At 34.7% G+C, this 26,971-nt stretch overlaps 3 protein-coding genes across 3 annotated transcripts in view; 1 reads left to right on the plus strand and 2 right to left on the minus strand.

Annotated features, from left to right (window-relative positions):
- Window positions 1–1,147: 1,147 nt before the first annotated feature.
- On the minus strand, window positions 1,148–7,464 carry LOC102809258 (2'-5'-oligoadenylate synthase 1A-like). Its single transcript, XM_006815777.3, has 5 exons — window positions 6,935–7,464; window positions 5,178–5,353; window positions 4,674–4,959; window positions 3,766–4,162; window positions 1,148–3,333 (listed from the first exon to the last, which is right to left on the minus strand). Exons 1-5 carry the CDS (start codon window positions 7,326–7,328, stop codon window positions 3,210–3,212), a joined length of 1,377 nt encoding a protein of 458 aa, XP_006815840.3. The 5' UTR covers window positions 7,329–7,464; the 3' UTR covers window positions 1,148–3,209.
- Window positions 7,442–14,730, plus strand: LOC100371258 (partner of Y14 and mago-like). Its single transcript, XM_002734202.4, has 3 exons — window positions 7,442–7,544; window positions 12,110–12,203; window positions 13,248–14,730. The coding sequence occupies exons 1-3, from the start codon at window positions 7,505–7,507 to the stop codon at window positions 13,681–13,683; spliced, it is 570 nt and encodes a 189-aa protein (XP_002734248.2). The 5' UTR covers window positions 7,442–7,504; the 3' UTR covers window positions 13,684–14,730.
- Window positions 14,731–19,240: 4,510 nt separating this feature from the next.
- The window catches only part of LOC100370656 (biogenesis of lysosome-related organelles complex 1 subunit 1-like), a 34,385-nt gene continuing 26,654 nt past the window's right edge, over window positions 19,241–26,971 (minus strand). The window contains exons 3-5 of the mRNA XM_002734198.4: window positions 26,440–26,572; window positions 20,578–20,662; window positions 19,241–19,518 (exon numbers count right to left, since the gene is read on the minus strand). Coding sequence (XP_002734244.1) covers window positions 19,499–19,518; window positions 20,578–20,662; window positions 26,440–26,572 — 238 coding nt within the window. The 3' untranslated portion in view covers window positions 19,241–19,498. The remainder of the gene's footprint in view (window positions 19,519–20,577; window positions 20,663–26,439; window positions 26,573–26,971) is intronic.

Genomic DNA, 26,971 nt, shown 5'->3' on the forward strand with positions numbered 1-26,971 from the left:
CGTCATCTGTCTATTTTGGAGACATATTAATGCTACCCTGTTCTCATGGATAAGTTGTGTTAGAGTCGATATTATTAGTATATAGTTTTTTAGCTCCGCTGTCAGCGAAGTCGAGCGGAGCTTATAGTATTACTGATTGTCCATCAGCGGCCGTTGTCGTTGTCATCGCCGTCGTGAACTTTACATTTTCGACTTCTTAAAAACCACAAACTGTATAGCTGTGAAACTTTCTAGGAAGGTACCTTGGGTGCTTCTCTCTCAGATTTGTTCATTTTGTGTGGATATATTCAATTGTCTTAGTTATAGTGAATGTTTTTGTCATTTTTGGTCAAAAATGCTATTCTCGACTTCTTCTTGAAAACCGCTAGCCCAAATGCTTTGATACTTGGTATGTAGGTACCTGGGTGTACCTCTCTCAGATTTGTTGATTTTGCGATGATATCTTCATTTCTCTGATTTTGATGAATATTTTTGTCATTTGTGGTAAAAAATTATATTTTCAACTTCTCCTTGAAAATTCCTTGTCCAATTGCTTCGATATTGTATTTGTAGATGTATCAGATTTGTTGATTTTGTGACAATATATTCAATTCTCTAATTTTGATGAATATTTTTGTAATTTTCAACTTTTCACATTACAGAATGAGTAATTATTTTAAACAGTAACACTGTAGTCATGACTTTGGTTGGTTGTGACACATTCAATATGGCTTCCATGCGAGTTGTGTAAACTATGCTACATTTTACACGCTTTCAGTCTGCTTACGAATGCAAAGAACAATGTCTAAATGGACTCCACAAAATGCTCAAAATGTGACCTCCATCAGCAAATTTTTTTTTTTTAAATAAAAAGTCAAATGAATGAAGCACCTTCTGTCGGTAACGGAATTTGTTGGGGGGGGGGGGGAATACACCTATAATTGAAAATGAATGTGACCATATCTAAAATTCAGATAACACCTATACCATATAATCGGGTCTAAAATAGTATGATAAAGTTTTAATGAAATAAATGTCTAATAGTATAAGTATGAGAATTAAGAATAATTTGTCTCGCTTTCAAGGAACAATGCAATGTGCCATCTGTGATTGATATTTGCACCCCCGTACGTGAACGCGCATCTACACACACATAAAACCAAATGCATCCTTTCAGCCAGCTTTATTTCGAATATAACACAAATGCAAGTTTCCATATCATAATTATGAAATTGTATTTTTCTACACACAATCTTATCAGATAATGTCCTTGGAAAATTTTGGAAAACTAAGAAAGGCTGCTAGCCAATTATAGAAAAGACCAAAAAAAAAAAAAAATTGGTTTGTTGGAACACATTCACTTAACAGATAAAAGGACATCTGTATTAATAATCACGATCATCAGATTACTAAAACTATCATCTTTATCCATGAATAAATCAATTTCAAAATGAACAGTAACGGTAGTCTAGAATTTTGACAATTGGTGTGTTTGTGAATAGAAGACGCAGGGGGACAAAAACATGAAATCAATTATTTCATGGAGGTAAGTAAATTCTTTTTTATTCTCCCACAAATTACTTTCTGAAACTTAATGCTAGCCTCAATAAATGAAGAAATGTTCTAGAGAATGTACATTATTCATTTTCTCATTATTTGGATCAAGGATCTAAATTATTACCCAATTTTTAAATACGATTACCCAAGACAAACATCAGCCACCCTGTGCTTGTTTGTGCACATGTTTGAATACTAGACTGATTCATCTACAGAATACACTGCATTTTAACTTATTAGGACACAAACCAGTGATTCACATGGTCAGTCTCCACAGTGATCCCGAGCAATCCCCATCCAAAGATCGAAATGTATCATTTGACAACAAACCCACTAGGGTCTTTAATGTAAAGTAAATTAAATTAAATTGGAGCAGTAAAAATAAGTATAAATAAAATAGACTTGTAAGTCTTCCTTTTAGGTTAAAATATATTTTATAAAACTATTTCAAGGAAGTGAGACAACTTTGTCTCTTAGCACACAAATGATGCCCAGATCACTACAGACTGGTTATGCCAACATTGTTATAAATACTTCTGTGTTTCTGGTCACAGTATATTAAAATATAAAATTATATAATATAAAATCTAATGTACATCTCAAATAAAACTGGTCAACTTTTCCATTTTTGTTGAAAAAGAAACCCTATCACTTAACAAAAATTGAGTGGGGATCACTGGTTGTCATGGGAATAATTCCGAGTGAACAAAATATTTCTCCAAATAGTTGAATTTTAGCTTCAAGGTAATTGCATCTAAAAGAAATACTTCATTCTCAAGTTTTGATTACCATATAATGTTGGTGTGTTGTCTTTAATTTGTGGGGGAGTGACAATTCACAATACAATGAACAATTAAATCCAAGTTAGAAAATTTTTATCACATGAAGTATTAAATGAAAAAGAAATCAAGTTCACATCACATGGGGTAGCTTTTATTACACTGCCCTCACAGGTGGTTTTAAGAAATAATTTACACAAATATTATCAGGGGAGGAAGTCAAATCGCTATACAATCTATACTACACAGATCATTCACATCGAAGTGGCTACACAGAAAAACAAAACATATCTTAAAGTTTTAAAAAAACAAATTTGTATTTTTAGGAGACAAACTAACTTACTAAAATGAACCTATTTTGATAAATTTATAAATGAAATGCTACATCCCAAGAAATGTACATCCTTTTCGTATTTCCTTTCTGCAAAGCTGCATAGTGATTTATGCATTCCATTCAAACAAAGAACTACTAGACATACAGGTCCGAATGTAGGAACATTATCATTCCACACCTAGTCAGAATAAACAAATTAATCATGCGTTGAATACAACACCGCGATTTTCTAAAGTATATAGCGCTACATAAACAGTTATAAGCCAAGTAACAAGCAATATGTTGACAAAAATTTAAAGCAACGTTCTGAACAATATTTTCAAATAAGTTTTTAGGCAATCGCATATATCAAACAAAAGTCGTAATTTAAGTAAACAGCGTTTCAATAGACATAGTCAGTGCATCTCAGAACACTGTACATCGAAACGTTAAAATAACAAAACTGTAAATTGTCATAAACAGAATTTAAGAACATGATTTCTATTCAGTTGTCTCGGAGACCTAAGTAAAAGACTACAGTTGGCTGAAAGGTGTTTGGGGTTTCTACTGATATCACAGTATTACACCCAGCTTTTGAACAGGTATTTGTTTAGTGTGTCTTGTGCAATACTGGCGACTTCACGCCAAGTATTACAGTCAGCTGCCACATTATGGGTTGGATCGGTTGGGTTCAGTACTATAGGTCTGCCAAAAAAAAAAAAATGTGGTTAATGTTAAAAAAAAACTGGCTTGGGTTATACCATTATACAATACAAACAAGAGAAATTTAGAAAGAAATGAAAAACCATTGTTTGGATCATTTCTATTTGTATAAACAAAAAAAACAAAAAATGTTGGTGTTTCCAGTAATGAGCTAACAACTATTAGTCTGATTTGTACCCCATCCAAACAGACGAAAAAAAAGATGTGTATAACAATGAAAAATGGCTAATTTGCATAAAATAAAAGTTTCGCCTAAAATATGGATAATTAGGGTTATTGGACCCACTTTTTTTTCTCTTGGACTGATGCAGGAACTAAAGTGCATTAATAATGTGATTACTGTGTAATACAGTTTTAATATTAATCTCAAAGTTCAAGTTCAACAAACTCCCATATAGACCCTAATGCACTCACCTTCTCATCGCAAATTTTCTCATTGATTCCCTCGCTGTAGCCTTATCGTAATGCTCATGCCATACAATGAACATCGAACGGTTATCGACCAGTTTTTCCAGCACTGCACGGAATCCCAATCCAAGCTGAAACTCGTCTGGTTGTCCAGCCTCTTCCCAGGAACGAATCGTGACCAATTCCAAGAGATATTGTGATGGAGCACTTCTCCCCATTTTGGAAATTCTCTCGGCATCAAAGCATTCATGGCACCAGTACTTGACAAGCTGAATAAGTTTCTTGATAGGGGAATGTCTGCGATGGACGAAAGCGACCTCAAAGCCTGTCAGAGTAGTGTTGTACATAAGTCTGTCATCGTCCTTAACATTGAGCATTTTTCTGTAAAGTCTTCTTTTTTCATCTAAAATTTTTAAATGAATATAATATTACAAGAGAAATATAGTTTATTATGAAAATCAGAGAGTAAATTATACATGTATTAATTATGTAAGACAATTTCTTGAATACATTGTGATATACCAGTAGATGAGACCATATCCTAGTCTGAATCAGAGTTGCGTTACCACATTGTATTTTGAATACCCTTTTCTTTGGCCATGCAATTTGCCATTCAAATAGCGTGTAGCATTAAGTATTGAGATTAAAATAATTTAGAATAGATAGTAGAGACCATCTATCACCTTATATGTAGAGGGTTCCCATATACCACTATAAACAGACAATTAAATTCTGAGTGTTATGGTTTTAATTGCCTTGAAGTACAGTTTCTTTCAAAATGATCAAATTCTGGGTATTTTAATTCATGAATAGGCTTCTACCTCAAAGAAAAAATAATGTATTTTCACCCTTACTGGGAAAGCAATACAACACTTAAAATTCACGAACACAACAAAAGTAAAGTATAATCTCACCTCTCCGTGCATTGTCCTGTAATGTCTTACATGAAGGGTATATAGTCACATCTAAGTTGCTATTGTCATCCACACTAATAGACAAGTTCAAAGACTTGCACGTCACCTTCACATCCGATATTCTATCTTTCCATGAATTGGACTCAATGAAGGATTGTTTAGCCTGTTCTAATGTTTCCTGCATTTTCTTGATGTGGTCTTCCATGTTATGGAAATCGGTGATGAGCACCACTAAACTGACATCAATGTGGTCTTTCAATGAAGTTCCTTTACCAAATGATCCACCCTGCGAGACAAACATACATACCAGTAAGCACTATACAGATCTCAGACGTTTACTAAAATCTCAACCCCCTAAGAGGCTGTTTAATACACATGTCCTCATAGTCGTCCTTCAGCTGTCAGTAAATTCAAATCACTAACTCTCATTCTAATATAAATATTTAAGAACTCAATTCACACATTGCTATCTAACCACATCAGCTAACAGGTTCTTTTACATACCTCTTTTATGTTGCTAATATTCCAAGGAACTTCTTTGCTTTTCAGAAACGTTACGACCTCATTGACAATATTTCTGCATTTCTCGTTGTACTCTTCTGATGGCAAAACATGCATTGCTGTAAAATCATCGAGAGAACCAAGAGTCTCTCCCAGTAAATCTGATGGTCTGGCTTTAGCTACAAAAAAGAAATTTGCTTATTAAACAAGGCTAATAATTTTGTCACCACCTAACAGCAAAATATACAGAAATCTAACGTCTTGGCTGTGAACCAACAAATATTCACACGTCACACTTTCAATTTTACTACAAACAATGTTTTTTACTAATTTGTTCATATTTGAAGTGAAACCCGTGACAATAATGTTTTTAGAAATGCTTAATTTTGCACTTTTAATTATTAACACTAAAATGGTCATTATTCAGTCATTTCACATTAAATCATAAATAAATGCATGTATGATATGATGTATGTATGTGTGTATTTAAATCAGCATGGAGGTGTAATTACAGGTCCTCGTTTTCAGACTATGCTCAATTTCAATTTTGACCGATCAAGTTCAAACATTTATAGCCATTCATTCTCTGAATGTTTAAGGTAGCAGGATAGTTTTAGGGGTATTTTTTGTGTTTTCAAATTAAAACACTGCCATTTTTTCTATATACTACCATGTACATTTTGTTAAAAATGTTTCTTTTACAATTTAGTGCACAATATTTCATTTTATCATGATACACTGAGAGTACTGCTTCATTTTTTTTTCATTAGTGTCAAACGTAAATAAAAAATAGCTCATGTAGGTGTGGAGGTTTAGCTCTTTGTTTGTCAATTACAAACACATATGATAAGATATAAACAATCAGTATTTCAAAGTTGGGAGAGGAAGTCTCCTGAAATTGGACAAAAACACTGTTCAACTGAAATATTTACCCCGAGTTCGTAGTTTGTATCTTTCTTTGTGGCAACATTTCAAATTATTTATTGTTAATCTTAATAACCGAGAGTTAAAACAAGGGTAACTTTGCTGGGAAAGAACAGATTCACTGAAGTGTTGTTTTCTCCATTTATATTTCTGAACAACATCAGTTTGCAAAAATCCATATAGTGACTCGCTAGTAGGACTGCAATGTCTATGCAACATTTTTTTTCTGGTTAGCGAGAATATTAGTTCCAAGTTGTATTTGGATTTTGTAAGAATGTGTGCCTGTATTTTCAAATACATGTGACACTAAAAATTGTGAAGTTACCATTTTAGAAATTAAATAATTAAAAGAAAATCTCATTTATTTTTCACAAGTATTTTTTTTACAATTAATTATTTGTTGACAGCAAGAATAAAAGTGAATACTAGTATGCTATTAGCTTTTTTATTCATGTTTCTCATTTATTGCATCAGTTTAAATAGTCATGTGACCAGAAAACTAACAGTCTCCACACACAAAAGTTGTTTTTCGAAAATTTCGGCCAATTGCTTTCGACAAATGTATAGATTTGATTGGGTTTGCACATTATTGTTGCTGTTACATTCGCCCGTCAATAATATCAAGTTGCAACAATGTTACCCGTGTGTTTCAAATGTGTCTGCTAATGCGTTGGATAAATTGTTTACTTTGTGACTAGGTGAGTGATTAACGGTAAACCATTCACAGTAGACAATCCGATAAACACGGAAGTCTGAGACAAAAGATGACTGCAAGCACATGTTAATATATTTTAGCGTTCTAATTATTTTTGAGGCGTTGTTCGGGATAAACGTACCTCGTCTCTGGTATCCAGGTTTATTTTCAACGTGATTGGGGCACTCCACCAGACGGTGGTGATCAGCGGTGTAGTCAGGTACACTCTCTCTACACGTGGGACACTTTATCTGTCGTGTACGCAGATTTTGACCATGGATGCGACGAGCATGGTTTCTGTAGTCGAACTGAAATAGGAATTTCTGCAGACAAAGCCTGCACACGATGCTGCATTGTTCGGGATGTCTTTGTCGAATATGTTTGGTTAGCTCTGAAATTTCGATTTTTTCGTCACACTCTTTCAGATAACATCTCAAAGGCGCGTCGTCTTTTCTGTGTCTGGCCCGTGTGTGCAGCACCACGTCAGATAAGGACACAAAACCATCATGGCAGATATTGCAGCTGTGCGCGGCCATGTTCCAGTGATATACAAGTACCCTGCAACCGGGTGCCACTAAACGCCACCTCTCTACTCACACGTGGTCGATGGTCCAGGTAACAGTTGTCGGGGAACCCCTTGACCTTCTATGGGAATTCCCTCTTCACGTGACAAATACTTGCGCGAATCGCGCGAGAGTAAGCGAAATCCAAGATGGCGGCGTCAGTCGAGAATATTGTCACTGATGATTCAGGTTGGTTGAATGATAATTTGTCGGTTTTATCTTCTTAGTGTTCTGGTACAAATCACTTATTTAAATTGCCAATTAAGGTGTGATTTGATCTACTTACATACAGACGTCGATACAGAATTATCGATGTCGACACATGCATGTCATCAAACCGGAAGCGTTTGTCGAAGTTCACTTAAACATGGCGTGGCCATTCTGTATTCACACATCTGTCATTATTTGAGAACACAACATCACAGGCATGCATTATTAGTAGGACCAATAACTTGAAATCTATAGCTTACCAACTTTCAAAACCACACTATGTAAAATAGTGTTTCCAAGGGCAGATAAAAATAAGGGATTGTACCACAGTGGCAGAATTGAATTGCTTGCCATTTATACTAAATCACTGGGTCTAATATAGTATACTAGTAGTATATTTTATTTGACACTAAATAATATATTTTGTTACATTATCTGTGGTCAAAAGACATTAAATATAATAAAACACAATTACACACACGAGACAAAAGAAAATACATAACAGACTTAAGTCCAAGTAAATTTTCTTATAGTAAAATAATATGCTGTCAATAAATTTGCCAGCACTATTGGCAATGAACCCATCTCTCGAACTTAAAATTTCTGCAAACATTTGTTGTTTTGATAGTTTAAGTTTACTTTCATTATAAATGCTAACTGCATTCAGAAATTCAGTATGAGCATTTGTTATTCCAGTATGGTTACAGTCTAAAAGTGCATGGATTTCATTGCCAATAGCCCCATTATTACAAAGTTGACACTTTCTTTCCTCTGGAGGTATCCTTTGATATCTAAGTTTTTTCAATTGGTAGGCAGTGTTCGAAATTAACTGAAAATTATAACAGGCCCGAAGGACCTATGTCAAATTAAAACTGTAGGTTCTTCTAGCTAACTGTAGGCCCTGATATTTAACAAACAATGACTAAACGGATAATACAAGCTTGCAATTGCAAAACCTTTATTTACTACTTAATCAGATATATATATTATCTGTAGCCTCAAAGAGGTCATCATCATTTCTTTCATCGTCACTAAACTCATCAAAATCTTCAGAAAAAACACGATCACTGGCCGACTCTGAATCTGACATGCATTTTGCATCGTGTTCACAATCTTACTAACCGACAGCTGACGGTAGGATCCTCGACAAGGCCGGCAATACATCACCTTGTTGTTGTTATCAAAAAGTAACTAGTCTTTGAACCCCGCCTGCCAGCTAACTTGGAATGTGCATGGTTTACGCCTAGACCATTCGTATTCTTGCTGTTTGTCACACCTTTCTTGTGTAGTTTGCACACGTTTAGCAGCAGGCTCCTGGCAGTTTAAATATCGCCACATACTTCGATGTAGACGAAACTCTGCAATACCAGCGTGTTCGATGGAAATCAAAGATGGCGGAACATAAAATGTAAGCGCGAATTCTACAACCAATCAGATCACTTGTTACAGTTCCCACGTTCGGCGCATTTCGCGATCATTCGGCGAGCTTGAATTATGACTCAGGTTGATGAGTGATGCCATTTGTTGATCAAACGTGCAAGAAAACGCAATTTTGAAACAATTCTGAAGTTAATATCGATATTTATTATATATTTGGTCTTACAATCATACTAAATAATGGAACGTTTTTTTAAATAGAAATTTATGGTCGGTCACAAGGACTGATGGTTTTTCACAGGTCTGGGTCCTTTACACCCGCTGTCGGCGTGAGGTCGACGGACCGACGTTAATTTCGAACACTGTTGGTAGGGTATGTGCAGATATTCTAAATTTGGTGAAGCTGGTTCTATGTTGTGCATATATAGTAGGCAATGCCTGGCATGCAGCCGAGTAGTTTATTGATTTCCTAAAAACAGAACTGACATAACTCTAGAACATCAAAGCGTGTGAACTGCGAAGTCAAGGTATTAGCCACTGATCAAACTGACTCAAAACACTATTCAAAGTTGAACTATTTTCAGTCCAGTGCCTTATTGAATACTATTTTGAAAATGCTATATCATGAATGTGCTGTCTTGCTTTGCATAATTTGGGAAACAAAATGGCACCTCCCATTGAACAAAAGTGCATCATTTCAAATTCTTATGGTCTATAGATTTCTATAGATTGTATTCTATATATACCGGTACACATGTTATTCATTAATTCTTGCTGTCTGAAAAACAATTTGAATGTGATGTAAATAATCTACATGTAGAATATTGTTAAAGTAGTTTACCCCAAATGAAGACAATTTAGAACGAGCGCAAATACCTACAAATATGGCCTTTATACTGAACACTAGACTATTTTTCTGTGCCATACCTGTATGTATAATAATAAACTTAAAGTTTCAACCAAAAAATGTCTATTTTCAAGCACCTTATTAGATTGCTGTCGGGACTAAAATGCTTCGACATCAGTTATGTCGGTTATGATAATTTTTTTCTGGATTTCGTAAAATTTAATGAAATTTTACAATTTGCACGTAAAAAAATAATGCTTCCACAATTACTGAAATGATTCTATGTTTTGATGCCTTTGACGGTCATAAGCCCAGTGTAATGATTCACTGTAGATGCAAAGCAATTTCTGCCATGATGTCTTTTCTGCATGATTTGTCCTGAAACAGCAGCCTCTGATCTAACAGAACAAGTCTGTCGTACTGACAATATTATGTAAATTTCTGAATATTGATGATGACATTTTTTTTATCACAATGCAAAAGTGAATTACCACATTGTTAAAATACGGTCTGATAGCACTGATCTCGGTGCACGAACAGCGTTATTTATTAGTCCTCGTTCGGACACAGTCCGAAAACGGGGACTTATGTTTTGACCTCCGTATGTCCGCCTGTATCTTAGAAATGCCTGGACCAATCACAATCAAACTTCACACATACATCATACATGATATTATACATATGCACATCAATTTGTTTCACGATCTGATTCAAGATGGTCGAATGGCGGCCATTTTTGTGCTAAAAATCATCAAAATCGAGCATTTTTTGGCTGTTTTGCAGATGGATTTTGTTCACATGGATGGACCTTGATGCACATCATTTTGTTTTTCAGATAACATTCAAACTGGCCAACTGGCGGCCATTTTGTTTTAATGAATGTGGTTCTAGTGCCATACATGTACTCTGACTTGCTTGACTGATTATGTTCAAATTTTAAATATTCATTATAGATCATGTCATAGGTATACAGATATATTGGTTTGACAATTCTATTAAAAATGGCCGAATGGTGGCCATTTTTGTGCTAAAGAATCATCAAATATTAAGCATTTCTGGCATTTATGGATGGATTTCGTTCAAACTTGGTACATATATTAGACATTACAGGTTTCTGATGCACATCATTTATTTTTCAGATTGGATTCAACATGGCTGTCTGGCGGCCATTTTGTTTTAATGAATGGGCTTCTAGGCCCATATCTCCGACTTGTTTTGGCTGATTATGTTAAAATTTTAAAAATTCAATATACATCATGTCATAGATAGACAGATATATTGGCCAAATGGTGGCTATTTTTGTGCTAAAAAAATCCTCAAATATCAAGCATTTCTTGCATTTATGGACGGATTTTGTTCAAATTTATAACATACATTAGAAATTACAGGTTCTTGATGCACGTCATTTTATTTTTCAGATTGGATTCAAAATGGCTGACTGGCGGCCTTATCTCTTAAATGCTTTGACTGATTATTCAAATTTGATATATTTGTTATACATCATGTTATATATATATATATACATGTATTCAAAATGGCTGATTTTGAATGATGTTCCAAAGCAATATCTCTCAATATGGACAAGTACTTGTTTGACGATCAGATACAAATGTCAATCATTTTATTGTTAAAAAATCATGTTCCTGACATGGTTATATTCCAGCTATATTACTATAAACAAAACTATATATCTTAAATTTGATAACTAACAGGGACTGTGCCATGCATGGCTTGTTTTCAAAAAACTTGTTATTCGCATTTTTTGAAAGATAGCTGAGTGTGGAGGTCAGACTTTTGGCATTTTGAAAACTACCCTAAATTTAATGAATGGAGACCCAAAGAAATATTTGGTTGCCATTGTGTGACCTTTCAAAAACATGGCTGCCTACATGACATTCTGCAACATGAAATAGCTTGTCAGCTCTTGGTGGGTGCACTTCTACTCACGATTCAACACTTTGCACATACGCATTTTGTAGTCCACTATATTTAAAACATACGATGATCAATCGCATATTTTGCAAGTTTGAATGATAAACTGAGCAGAAATATGTGAACCTCATCGTGTAACAGGAGAAATTACATCTGATGTTGAAAATGGATTGCAACCTGAGTCTGTTCTTGCCTTATTAAATTCTGGCATCCAACAATTTTTTTATTGGTTGCCAGCTGTCTCTAGGGAAAAATTAAATTTCGAATTTCATATGCTTGCCAAGATGTTGACATCCCTCCTCCTGTTGTGTGCCAATATATCAATTTAGCCACACTCACTGGGGCTATGTCATATTTGTATTTATTTATTTCATTTTGTATTTTTTAGGTTCATTTATACCAGCTACACAGAGGCCAGATGGAACTTGGCGAAAACCAAGAAGAGTTAAAGGTGGTTATGTACCCCAAGAAGAAATGCCAGTGTAAGTTGTCCCAAGAAAAATAGATCACACTCTTAGTTATTTGGTCAAAGCAAAAATTATATTTTTCTTCTTACGCTGTCAACGAAGATGACAGAGCAGAGCTATTTATATAGGTAACTGTGTGAGTTATTCATCAGCCAAATTCCTTTGCTACTTGATTTGTAAGTACCTTTGGTAGACCTCTGTCAGATTTGTTCATTTCCTGACAATATCTTCAGTTCTCTATTTTTAAAGAATATTATTTATAATCTTTGGTTTATAATTTACATAGTATGTAGCTACCATGGATGGACCTATATGAGATTTGTAACCAGATGTTAACAATTGTAATTGCCATGGCAACAATCATAAACTACCAAGGTTTTGATATTGCCAATTTGGTTACAATTTTTATTTTTATTTTCACTAATTTTGACTATCAAGACACAATATAAACAAAACTTAATAACAGCAAGTAAAACCAAAAAAAAATAAAAATAGTCATAAATAACAAGAGTGACACAAATATAAAGTGAAAATCAGAATTTAATTAGATTGTGATATGCAAGAACACTGGGGGATCAATAACCATGGCAAATATGTAATCACTTACCATTCATTATTAAGTTTGTTTTGAGGTAGACACTCTAAAAAGACAGCTATTCCTAATTGATGACATTGTTTACCAACATTCTTCAAGTGGTGAATCTATAAAAGTTATACTGGTCTAAATAGTGCAGTGGTCTAAAGATGTCCATAAAAATTGTTGTTCTTCTCTCTCAGTCTCAATGTGTGTAACAGTTTTAATGGTAACCAATGCTTGCTCCTTGAATGCAGTGTTTTTAAGAGACTGAGTGTCCAGGGGATTGCGTGGCAAAAAATATTAAAAAGTACATGTCAACACTTCTGGCTAGAGAACTTAGTTTGGGAGAAAAATTGGGGAGGGACATGATGGATTCCATGTTATGGTATCTTTGTACATCTCCAAGACATTGATGCATGGCACTGTACAACATACATTGTACATTCTACAAAGTTCACATAATCTCTTCATGATCTCGGCAGCTATGAAAGCAAAGGAAAACAGTGGATGAACAGTAAACCTAAATTACCACCTGGGTATGTGGAACCTAAAAAAGAAGAACCCAAAGAAAAATCTAAAAGTGCAAAAAAGAAAGAAAAAAGAAAACAAAAGCTAAAGGAGAAGAAAGACACAGAGCAACTTGGAGGATCAGAGGCGAAAACAGATACTAAAGAGCTTTCAGAAACATTGCGGAAAACGACAATATCATCAACATCACAGGAACCACAGCAAACTGATGACTTATCTGCTGAAGACATTTACAAGAAAATAAAAGCAATTAAAAAGAAATTAAGACAAATCAATGATCTTGAGGCTAAGATTGCATCAGGGGAGATAAAAAAACCGAACCGAGAGCAGGTCGATAAAATTGCCAGGAAAGATGATTTAGAAGACGAACTCTTTATGTTGGAAAATTAAATATAAAAATGTATTTTAATTAATGTACCAAATTTATTTGCATTATGATTTAATTAAAATTTTCAATTTTTTAACAGTGAATTATTCATTTTGTATTGTATAATTTGTATTCAATGGTGTATGCAATATGCACAGAATGAATAAGAATCAACACTACAATTCCCCATCATTTTATTTTTCACTTTGTATCTTTGTAATAGTTGACTTTACATCTGATTGAAATTGCTGTACTCCAGACAATGCCAGACTTTTGTGTTTAACTATATTTCATATCAATGAAAATATTTGCATATTTATTTTTGGATAGCATTAGTGCAAAATTCCCTAAAGCTGAAACTGACATAGATGGGACTAATTTGTTTGCATTTTATGTTTTAATTAACTGCTTTGCATAAGTTATTTTGTCAATAAAAATCATGAAATATTTGCGATGAAGAATATATTTCTGAAACCGCATCTACGTGATCACTGTATTTATCTCATGGTTCACACAATGTATGCACTGACTTGATTAACTATGAATTGATCTCAAGTCAAGCCCCAAAACAGTTTAGTCTCTCTAAAATCTTCACTGCAATACATGTAGCTGAATGGGTTGATATTATTCCCATGTATGTGGCTGGATTTCAGAAGTCAGGATTTAAGGCAGTTGTAATTTTCAGATTCTGATTGGTAAAAAGATGAGTGTTTGAGTATTCACATGATTATACATTATACCCTGGTTGATTATTAAAATTTCTTTGAGGTGAAGTGATACAAGTTTTTTCTGGATAATCTTCACTGAAAAAAAGGAAAAAACTAATGGATTTATCTTTAACAACATTTTAGATTCACAATTTTGGTCACAAGTTTGACATGATAGATGAAAAAAAAAAGTTGTTTTTGTTTACTATCATGTGTATGCGAAAGAGGTATAGAATTGCTGTTTTATGCAAGTAAATGATTTTTCATCGCTAATGTATGATTCAGAAGTGAAAGTTTCTCATTTATTTTGTATTGATAAATTTGACATTTTGAATATATAAATAAATTTGTTGTTCTTATAAATATGTATTTTACCATGATGGTATAAGTCGGGTAAATATCTATTTAGTCAGGCGCAGCCTGAAAAGGGGACTTTATAATTCAGGTTTTGTAAAATGTCCGTTTTCCATATTCCATTTTCTCTCTCTAACATTTTTTCAGAAATTCTACACCATGTATCAGTGAAACTTGGAAGGTTGATGAACAAGTCTCTGCCGAGTACGCACGTAGTTTTTTTTTCGGATCTGAAAATCCCAAGTGGGTCTTTTTTACGATTTTCATCAAAAATTACCTCTCCCGGCAACATTAACAGAACGTCTGCGCATGCTCAGAATAAATTAATTACAGTATACTGTAAAATACTTCATTTTCGCTTGCAACATTTTTTTGCTATTTTCGCTGAAGGAATGTTTCAGTTAAAATAAAATCCAGCGATATATACCCTTTATATACCCTTTTCCCTATATTTTACATTCAACTTGTCAAAAATCAATGAAAATAAATTCAATACAAAACACCCAGAAAAAGTCTTTTCAGTGAATGATTATGGCACACGATTTCTCCATTGCGTGCAATTTATTATAGTACCGGCACTGTTTATACAGTATTCTGTTCGGCTCAGTGGTCTCATTTACTAGTTACTAGAAGAACTAGTAACCTTATTTGATTTCAAGAAGGCGGCATAAGAGACGTGTTTGCAAAGGTAAGTTCTCCAGTTTCAGAAAAATTGAATGTATATTGGGGGTACGATTGGTGTACATTCCGTGACGTACGGACGTGAATATTATGATGATTGCCAGCTTTATATTCTTGTGAAAAGCCAAAAAAGCAAACTATTGTCTCCAGTCTATGAAACTAGTTCGTAAATTGTATACCCTGTCAAATGATTGTACACGAACGATTAATTCATGGGGACATAGTTTTCAAGTAAATCGTTATCCGGTCTTTTTCTTGTGTCGCGATTTCCGAAATATACACAACTTGGGGGTGGCGGGGGGGGGGGGGGGAGGAATGTCCCTGTGTCGATCAATTTATTCATTATAAAATAGTAGGTTGCCTATGAATATATTAGTATTTTGTATGTTGTGAGCAGTAAATTCCATTCACTCCTGACGCCTAAAAGAGTCTAATTTATATTTTACCGTAGTCATTGACACCTTGTGAATAGCCTGAATGGGCAAGCTTCGTTTCGACAAGCTGTTATTTCTGTGAACAATGTTAAATTATTCTTTGAATGCTCAGTTTATTTTTTGAAAACAACTTATTTTTTGATTTAAAAAAAAAATCATGCCGTTTTCCCCGTTAAAATCAAAGCATTAAGATCTTGCTAGAACATCAGTAAATCTACTACCGCGTTGTGTTCACCACGAGGTCACTGAACCGTCGTTAATATATTTAAATGAGCCACGTGTAAATGAAAACATGATGGATATCATATCGCATCGAGCATTTACATTCGACTGAAATCATTCGTTTACGATGAAACTAAGTTGAATATTACTTCCAATTCATAAAAATTCAACGAATTAAATTTTTGTGTGTTATTATAATCATTACTGAATATTAATCAACAATTGCAATACTTTGAAAACAAGTAAGTTATTCACTTGCGAAACGCAGAATGACCAGATTGTGCTACCGTGATCATTTGTTACCGGTACTAACCACTAAGCAATGTATTTGTGTTTGTATTTATTCAAAACTTCTTTTAGAACATACTTTACTTTTCGTTATCAACAATATTAAAAAAATAATGCGTATTACATTACCGGTATGTGAATTTTTTTTTTGGGGGGGGGGGGGGGATTCAATTCAATGTTTCGCGATCCCTATGAAGGCCTTTCACTCTTTGAGTGTGACACCTAAACCAGAGGTTTTATGGTGTATAAACTGGCACTAAATGAAAAGGCTGTTGAACCTTATTCAAATTTATAAGTACATGTTATTATGTATTTCATTATGAAAACTGACTAAATTAAAATTTTATTTTTTAAGCTTACTTCCCATAGAAACAAAACATTCCCATGGTTTGTACGTATGATACTGCACATCTATCTGTGCTGGGTTTGTAGATACATGTATGATGCTGCATATCTTGCTATCTGTGCTGAGTTTGTAAGTATGATGCTGCGCATCTATCTGACCTAGCTTTGTAGGTATGATGCTGCACCTTTAGCTATCTGTGCTGGGTTTGTAAGTATGATGCCGAATACATTGTATCTAGCTACACTCATAGTTGCTGTCGACATAGGAAGTAAAGTAAGCAAATAACACCGAATAAACGGCAAGGTAAAGACTATGTCTAATTATAGTAAATACGTACTGCGTGCGTGACTCGAACCGGCGCTCGCGTACGGCACCTAATCGCCTAGCTTCACGCCACTACACGTCTTCCCCTCGGCCACCGGGCATCCCCAAAAAAGGATGCTTAATAACCGAGCTTATTACGTGCAGAGAACGTGAAACCCGTCCACGCGATACGCGCCACGCGCCACACAGCATGGCCAGAATGCGGCAAAGGCCTTCAGATCTGGCTGTAGTAGGATGGTGAAAGTAACGGTACAGCATTTTAACAGTGAATAAGTACTGAGAAATAATTTTTAAACTCATAGTTGCTGTCGACATAGGAAGTAAAGTAAGCAAATAACACCGAATAAACGGCAAGGTAAAGACTATGTCTAATTATAGTAAATACGTACTGCGTGCGTGACTCGAACCGGCGCTCGCGTACGGCACCTAATCGCCTAGCTTCACGCCACTACACGTCTTCCCCTCGGCCACCGGGCATCCCCAAAAAAGGATGCTTAATAACCGAGCTTATTACGTGCAGAGAACGTGAAACCCGTCCACGCGATACGCGCCACACAGCATGGCCAGAATGTATCTAGCTATCTGTGCTGGGTTTACAATTATGATGCCGAATATCTAGCTATCTGTGATGGGTTTGTAAGTATATTCCTGCACATTTAGCTATCTGTGATGGGTTTGTAAGTATGATGCTACTCATTTGTCTATCTTTGCTTGGATTGTAAATATGATGCACATCTATCTGACCGGGCTTTGTGTGTATGATGTCGCACCTTTAGCTATCTGTGTTTGGTATGTAAGTATGATGCTGAACATCTAACTATCTGAATTTGTAAGTACACTCCTGCACATTTAGCTATCTGTCCTGTGTTTGCGAGTATGATGCTGCATATCCAGCTATCTGTCCTGAGTTTGTAACTATGATGCTGCACATCTATCTGACCTAGCTTTGTAGATACGATGCTGCACCTTTAGCTATCTGTGCTGGGTTTGTAAGTATGATGCTGCACATCTATCTGACCTAGCTTTGTAGATACGATGCTGCACCTTTAGCTATCTGTGCTGGGTTTGTAAGTATGATGCTGCACATCTAGCTATCTTTGTATGATGTTGCACGTGTATCTGTTGTAGATTTGTATGTATGTTGCTGCACATCTAGCTAGCTATTCTGAGTTTGTAAGTATGGTGTGCTGCACATTTATCTGTTGTTGGTTTGTAGATATGATGCTACATATCTAGCTATCTATCCTGAATTTGTAAGTAAGATACTGCACATCTATCTGTTGTAGATATGATGCTGCACATCTGTCCTTGGTTTGCAAGTATGTTGCTGCACATCTAGCTACCTATGCTGGGTTTGCAAGTATGTTGTTGCACATCTAGCTACCTATGCTGGGTTTGTAAGTATGATGCTGCACATCTAGCTAGCTATGCTAGGTTTGTAAGTATGATGCTGCACATCTAGCTACCTATGCTGGGTTTGTAAGTATGATGCTGCACATCTAGCTAGCTATGCTAGGTTTGTAAGTATGATGCTGCACATCTAGCTAGCTATGCTGGGTTTGTAAGTATGATGCTGCACATTTACAAAAAGTGAAAATGAAAACCAATTATCAAATGCCTATGCTTGTGTACAGTGACACATTTGACTGCAACATGCACAGTAATACAATAGATAGGTTTATTCGTTCATTCCATTTATTAAATATAACTTACATATATGTACAAAATGCATTGTGAATCAAAAAAACTAGAATATTCCTAGCTATTGAAGCGAACATCCTTCAATCATTCCACTCTAGTGATGTTTCAATGACAAAACATTGCTTACTACAGTGAAACCAGTTCAGATTGAATTCCAGCAGCAGGCTGTCAAACAGTTGATGTATCATCGCCATTACATTACATTACGGCCTTCAATGTAAATATATGCATAGCATTTCATATATCGTGGCATAATTCAGTCATTAATTGTTAAATACAAAAAAAGAAAGTCAAATACAACTTTTTACGTGACATCTTTCCAGTCAATACATTGTTCCAGTTTAGACAGGTTTTGAGCTTACAGTGTTCAGTTTAGACAAGATTCAATTTACATTTTGATCAGTTTACACATGTTACATCTCAGAGACTCAAAGACAAATTATAAATATATTCCATTGCCATTGTGCAACGACTATAGAGTTGCCTGGTGTGGTCAATCACTAGTACATTATGTAGAACCTAAATTGGGTGTGACATGAGAATATACTATTTGTTGTCTCACATTTGTTAACAGTCAAACAGAATGTAGAACTGTGGTCAATTGAGTCAGATCACAAAGATTGTTGCGTTACTATTAAAATAATACGAGAAGCAAGCAAGATTCAAAACCATTGATCGTATCAGTTCTGGTATTCAGCCATGAGAATTCACATTTTGATTGCCATGGAAATCACATATCTGCCAATGTAATATAATTCCTGGATATATCGTTATCTTTAAATCATGTCCTTTGTGACTGATCTGAAAAAACAGATATACACATGTCAGAAGATGACAACAAATATTAATAATACATTAACATAGATATTTAGAAAGTCATGCATTTTAGGAAATACACGTATTGATACTTTTTAGTCTTTCAGAATTCACCAAAAAATAATCAAGACTGATGATTATCCCAGAGTACCTATGTGCCAAGTTTTATTAAAATAGACTGATGATTTTACAAATATATTGCCAGAATTGCGAAATATGTGCTAATGTTAAGCACATTAAGTAATTAATATGCACAGATTTTAACTAAAAAATGTAGGATGAAATAGCTTCGCAAAGCAGTCTTGCTATAATAATAATAATGCATGCACACATGTTGTCACAAAAACCTCATAGGGACAAACCAATAACCTGGGCTTTGTTTACATTGAAGTGTTTCCACTCATGTGTTTAGAATTTATCATTGTTAACGATATGTTTAATAGTACTTAAATTGTAGGATATGTCTCTGAATTAGTAGTAGTAGAATTATTCATTAAAAATAGAAAATTGAAATATGACACAAAATGATCAAATCTAATAAAGGACCAACCAAGGAAGATAAGTACTATGTATAAAAGCAATAGAGTTTTCAAGAAGATGTTGCTTGAAAATAAATTTGACATGGTATGATGATGAGGGACAATCACCTACATGTATGCCAATAGCAATGACTGTCATATTTGCTAATAATGTTGATTATCCAAAAGCATCTATTACCAAGTTTCATTCAAATCTAATGAGTGATTCTTGTTAAATGAGTGAACATATGTATACTTTAAACTTTAACAATAAATTAAAAATTATAACAAAGATAAGTCACTTAAATTTGCTTACTTTTATGCGGGAGATTCACTTGTACGGATGTATTCAATGAAAAAGCTTTACTTCTCAAGCAAGCACAAAATAAGGTGATATCATTTTTATTTTCTTATTATAATCATCCAGTATAAAAATCTGTCATTTTTTTTTAAATACAGAAATAATTCTACCAATCATAGTTCCTATCTCTAGAGGGCAGTGTTTCAACAGATATCAAAAACTCACCTTTATATGCATATTCCAAAGCACTCGATACGGTTCTCATGTCAGTCTCTATACTTTTTGCCCAGTTTTCTACATCACCTATCTCCTATAAATTTAGAGAGAACAAGAATTTATGAATAAAGTAGACAATGTGTGCTTGTCTTCCGCCCAAGGTTCCTGGAACAAGAAAGGCTGGTCACAAGCATTTGCGCAGTTCTATTTTTGTGTAACTTGCAGAATAACAAGCATGGCACAGTCCCTGTTAGTTATTGAATTTAAGATATATAGTTTTGTTATAGTAATATAGCTGGAATATAAACATGTCAAGAATATGATTATGATGATTGTTTAACATTTAAATGATTGACATTTGTATCTGATCGTCAAACGAGTATTGAGAGATATTGCTCTGGAACAGCATTAATTAAAACAAAATCAGCCATTTTGAATACATGTATAATGGATATATAAAATTTGAACAGAGTCAGTCAAAGCATGTCAGAGATATGGCTCTAGAAGCCCATTCATTAAAACAAAATGGCCACTAGTCAGCCATTCTGAATCTGATCTAAAAAATAAAATAATGTGCATCAGGAACCTGTAATGTCTAATGTACATTGTGTGTACCAAGTTTGAACAAAATCCATCCATAAATGCCAGAAATGCTAGATATTTGATGTTTTTTTTAGTACAAAAATGACCACCATTCGGCCATTTTTAATAGGATCGTCAAACCAATATATCTTTATATCTATGACATGATGTATAATGAATAATTAAAATTTGAATATAATCAGTCACAGCAAGATATGGCACTAGAACCACATTTATTAAAACAAAATGGCTGCCAGTCAGCCATTTTGAATCTTATCTGAAAACAAAGTGATGTGCATCAAGTTTGAACAAAATCCATCTGTGAACAGCCGAGAAATGCTTGATTATGATGATTTTTAGTACAAAAATGGCCGCCATTTGGCCATCTTGAATCAGATCGTGAAACAAATTGATGTGCATATGTATAATATCATGTATGATGTATGTATGAAGTTTGATTGTGATTGGTCCAGGCATTTCTAAGATACAGGTCTTGACGCACGCACGCACGCATGGACGGAAGCACAGAGGTCAAAACATAAGTCCCCTGTTCGGACTAAACGAATGAATATTTTGTTTGCCTGGCATAGTTCATTATCACTACCTTGTGGGCACTGTATTTTCTTACTAGCATACTGCATGTGTTGAAATGCCACTATCATGTTTACAAATGCATCTGTTAAATATTCAATAATGAACAGGTTTGTCTACTGGAACAGTACCAATGACACCTTCTTTGACAAGATTTTCTCCTGCATCTCTGTTATGCATTTTCAAAGAATTATTGGTTATGATTATACCACCATTTTATAGTTTAGTGAGTTTTTACATGGTTTGTCAGTATGAACAGTGTGTTCAAGTCGAGGTTGTTTACAATGATATGCATGTGACGCATTGTGAATTTTTCAGTGATTGCACTTGCCACATTTACTTAAAAGGCGGCAGTCATCGTGCCGCGTCCTGTTCGATATGAGACTCATAGCAACATATTCAATGAGTGTAAAATACTTTGTTTATTTACATGAAATTTGAACACGGGCTGTGCGATGACCACCACGCTTTAAGCTTTTTCAATGCACTGGCCCGGGCCATTTTGTTTTGTGTGATGTGTGTTGTTGTGACCATTTTGGTCCTCATGGTGATTAAATTTAATGAACAAAATACACTTCTTCAACTATTTGCCATATGTATGATCCCTGCATATAAATGCAAGTGCAAGTGATAAACCATGCAGGTTGTAGCAAAATGATGCGATTGAAAGTGAATGTCATCCTGTTAATGAATCAGTGTAGGATGATGATGATACAAGAGAAATCACATTTGGTGTTGAAATGAAATGCAGCCTACCAGGGAGTCAGAGAGTCTGTTGCTGAAGCCAAGATAAGATGGTCATGACGTGCCAATCGAGATAGGAGTTGAAGAAAATGTTCAGTGCATTTGTCCAAGACATGTTTTTGACAAGGATGAAAAAACATATGATTTCAAATATGCTTGAATAAATTAACATGATTGGTATTTCAGTATACTGTAAAATACTTTATTTTAGCTGGATTTAATTTTCGCTGTATAGACTTTTTTAGTGATTTGTATGTATTTTTTTTCACTGATTTTTGACAAGTTGAATGTAAAATATGGGAAAAAAGGTATATTTGCTGGATTTTATTTGCACTGAATCATTCCTTCAGTGAAAATAGCGAAAATTAATTTCAAGCGAAAATAATGTAGTTTAGTTTGTATTTATCAAACGTAATAATTCCTGGCAACCAACAAATTTGTACCTGGCTACTAAATTTTCAAGTTTACCACCAACAAATTGAAATGGCAACAAGGGGAAAAACATTAAACTTTGAGGGTTTCAAATAGTTTTCATATAGTTGCTATGTGAATATCTGCTCTTTCAGATTTCTGTGGGGTACATGTATTTATTTATCAATGATATGAATGCAATTGTTAGTATTCACAACTGAAGTGTTTATACTGTATGACACCATAAAATAACCAAATGCTATGTCTGTTTTACAAATTGTATGATTCATATTTTAATCTTACAGTCGTCAATGGTATTAGGAAATGAATTAACATTTCATGGAGATCGGTTCCCAGTAGCCTGAATTCAGCATTCCCTTGCCCAAAATTATCATAATTCACTAAAATCACTATTCAGAAGTAGTGGTGTATCACTGTTTTTTTTTGTTATTTGTGGAACCTCACCCTAAAATTCCACATTATATTGACTGTATTAGTTGACTTTTAATTTTACTGGGAAATGTAACCTCAGATTGATTTTATTAGATGAGTCCTGTCTATTTCTTTTCATAGTAGCCATGTCAACATAGGCTTTTTTTTTTCTGCCCATTGACTGTATATGTGCATTCAAATGTTTGTTGTGGTGGTCTTGTTTCAATGGAACTATAGGACTAGTAATCAGACATTGCACTATCTGTAAACTTGTTTATGTGATAAACCTAGTGTCCATATTTATTTTATGTTTTTGTTTTGAAGTATTTATGTGATGGAATTTATGTAATGTAAAATGTATGCATATTCTACTCTTCATTAAGGGGTGTCAGATGTAAACTTATTTTCCAAGGTCATACTTTATATTCCCTTGAGACCAAATGCAGCCAGGTAGGGTTTACATAAACTCCACCCAACGCATGACTACATGGAAACATATACAGTCAAACCTATCTTAGCGGCCATCATCAACTGTCACCTCTCCGGAGCGGCCACCATGCAGCAGTCCCGTGCAATTTGCCATGTAATTGACACTCCATAGAGCGGCCACCTGTCTAACACGGCCAACAGCCAGGTTTCAGCGGTCGCAGTGATCAATTGAACTGCATATAACGGACATAGTTCCCGGATGTCTTGCAGAGTACAAAAATTAATCATAGCAAATCACCAAAGACAAAGTTGGCACATTTTAACACCTTTCATTCAACCGATGGCTTCGGCAATTATGTTTTTTTTCTCTTGTTTATAATTCAGTTTACCACAGCCAGCCGGTAATCGAATTGATTACCAACAAAAAGATATAACAACTCACTTGTTATTTAGTATCGATATTTATTCACTTTGACTCCTATAAATATCGACAAATACGCATGTAACTAGAACTGATAGCAAAAAAGGGGAAAAAATCAACGCAACGCAACGGCCATGCCTGTTGTTTATCCATCCAAATAAATTATGCTAAATAGCCTAAATAGTTCTTGTTCTTCGTGGGTTATGATAACTCGGGTCAAAAAGTAGTGTCGCTTCCATTACTGTGTATTGATCACTGCGACGGAATGTGTGTGCAGTATCGTCTCCTTGTCCAACTAAATTCATTCAACCTTTTTTTTCGGTCGCTACTGCCTCGGTACATGTAACAATAGATGCTTTTAACAATGATGTTCAACTGACTTCAGTTCGCCGGCCAAAGTCGCCAGGCATATTTCACATGTTTCTATTGTTGCAGCGGTACAATAACATGGAAGTCGCCCAGATTTTGATTGCGCAAGGTAGTGTTTTGATTAAAGGGGTCAACCATTTCGTGAGTGAGTAAGATTTTTGAAAAAAAAAAATGTTAAAGGGAATTGTGGTGGGGGAAAATACTGTCAAGTTGTCACATAAATAGAAGGAGATCCAGCACTACCATAGTGTTCTTTTCGTGTATGTTGTAGTGATCAATAAAGCTCTGTTAACTCTGTCCCTCTTTCCTGCTATAGCCCAGGGACATTCCGATTTATTAGAACAGTTACTAAGTGTACAAGACACAATAAATATTAAAAGAAACATAAAAATCAGAATAGCTAAACAAAGCAAGCTGAGTGATTTCTTTAGTAGGAAATGAGACTAAAACTGCTGCTGAACATGAACTTTACTGTACAAATCTTCAAACATTTAATTTTCGATACTACTCTTTATTTTTTATTTGTAAAAAGTGTTTGGATACTCTGTACAGTAGTAGAAGTGTTTTAATGCATTCATTCAATGCCTAATTAATATTCATGAATAAATTAGTGAACCTGTATAGAAAGGCCACCTGTCTATTAAGGCCAAAATCTCGAAGTCTCCTGGGTGGCCACTATTGACAGGTTTGACTGTATTATCCATTGTGATCCAGGCCAAAAATACTGTAAAACACTTTGAAATAGCCACATATCATTTTAGCGAATTTGTTTCAATGCAGGAATTAACTGAATCTTAATTTAGCTAAAGTACCAATAATCTAACTGTGAGTACCGGTATATACTCTATTCTATTTAGTGAAATCTTAATTTAGCGAAATTGGGAATTAGCTAAATTAGCTGAAAAATAATGTGCTAGCTAAAAAGACATTTTTTACAGTATTCAACAATAATTCCACATTTATACATTGACTCAACCACACAAGGGAAAAAATCCAATAATGCTAGTATTGCATGGATATTTTATCCTTGAATCATTATATCGGAGGATCAGGAAAATTGGCATTGTCATGGCAACTTATGTGGAGGATTTTAAAATTGTACATCAGTTACACCTGCATGAATTTTTGCTAATTAGTGATAAGGCACACATTGTGACACTGTTGTCAGGTGTAAATTTAAAATCATGCAATTTAATATCTATAGTAGGATACTTGGTGCATAATTTTTATGAAGTAAATAGTTGTTGCAAGTATTTGTTGCCTCTACTTTAATCAAGTGACCATCAAAATTCACATGCCTGGCAAACACAGGTGCAAAACATAGATATTTACATATTTTATATTTAGATATTAGAACAAATTTAAGCATTTCAATCAAATGAATCAAATTCAAAGCAACATGTGAATTTCAATATGTCAAACATTTTATCCCTGCAGGGTTTATTATATATAATTCAATGTGCTCTTCTAATGGAAATCACAAGTATGAGGTTTGACCCGGGCATGACTTGTACTAATTAATACCGGTGACTCCTTGGATACCTTGCATTCACCTAAAAAATATCTAATTGAAGCATGGTAACGTCTCAGTTTGTACTCATTGATCTGCGCAACAGTCGAAGTCGCCATCTTATGAATATATCAGATGCATATATTTTGCGCATGCGTGGCACGATGACTACAGACTTTTAAAGGTTGCCTGCTCAACACATTGTAGCATGCTAGCGTTTTTTCAAAGGGCACATTCTTTTAAGCTGCTGGCTCTCGAAAGGGGTGTTAATTGTTAGAGCCAGCGGACTGCCAGCCTTAATGGCTTTGTACCGTAATTCATTGCAATATTCTCAAAATTCGACTGAAACATCCTCGAATCCAATTTACACATGTACACTTACTTTCAGTGCTTGGTTAAAGTGTTCCATCATTTGCAACCACTGCATTGTCTGTTTTGTAAACTGTGCTGCATGAGATTGTAATTGCTTTGCCTCTGCATCTAGTTTTTTCTGATTCACATAAGCCTGTGCTACCCTGGAAGGTTGAATGAAAAGAAGAAACAACACATTAGAAGCATGTATTATGCAATGCAGTTAAATTTAAAGCATTACTGCTAAGGAAGCTAATATTATTGATAATATAATCCCTGGTTTCCCCAACAGAACGTCATTTATAAAATTGTTGAATGCATTTCTTTTTTATTTAGATGAGCATGATGTTGTATTGCTAAAATATGAAAATATAAGATCTGAGTTGGTACAAGCCAAAAAAGCCTAAATTGGTGGGAGGTGTTCTTTGAAAAGCCCTTTAAATTTTGAGAAGCTTGAGCCAAAAATAAATGTTAAATTTATGGTATTCAGGAGATATCCAGGTCTACCTGAAATATTTAGTCATTTATGAAGTTATTATTGACTTTACTCCAATAAATCCCAT

Source organism: Saccoglossus kowalevskii, chromosome 7 (genome assembly GCF_978046115.1).
Source record: "Saccoglossus kowalevskii chromosome 7, keSacKowa6.1, whole genome shotgun sequence".
NCBI classification, from domain to species: Eukaryota; Metazoa; Hemichordata; class Enteropneusta; family Harrimaniidae; genus Saccoglossus; species Saccoglossus kowalevskii.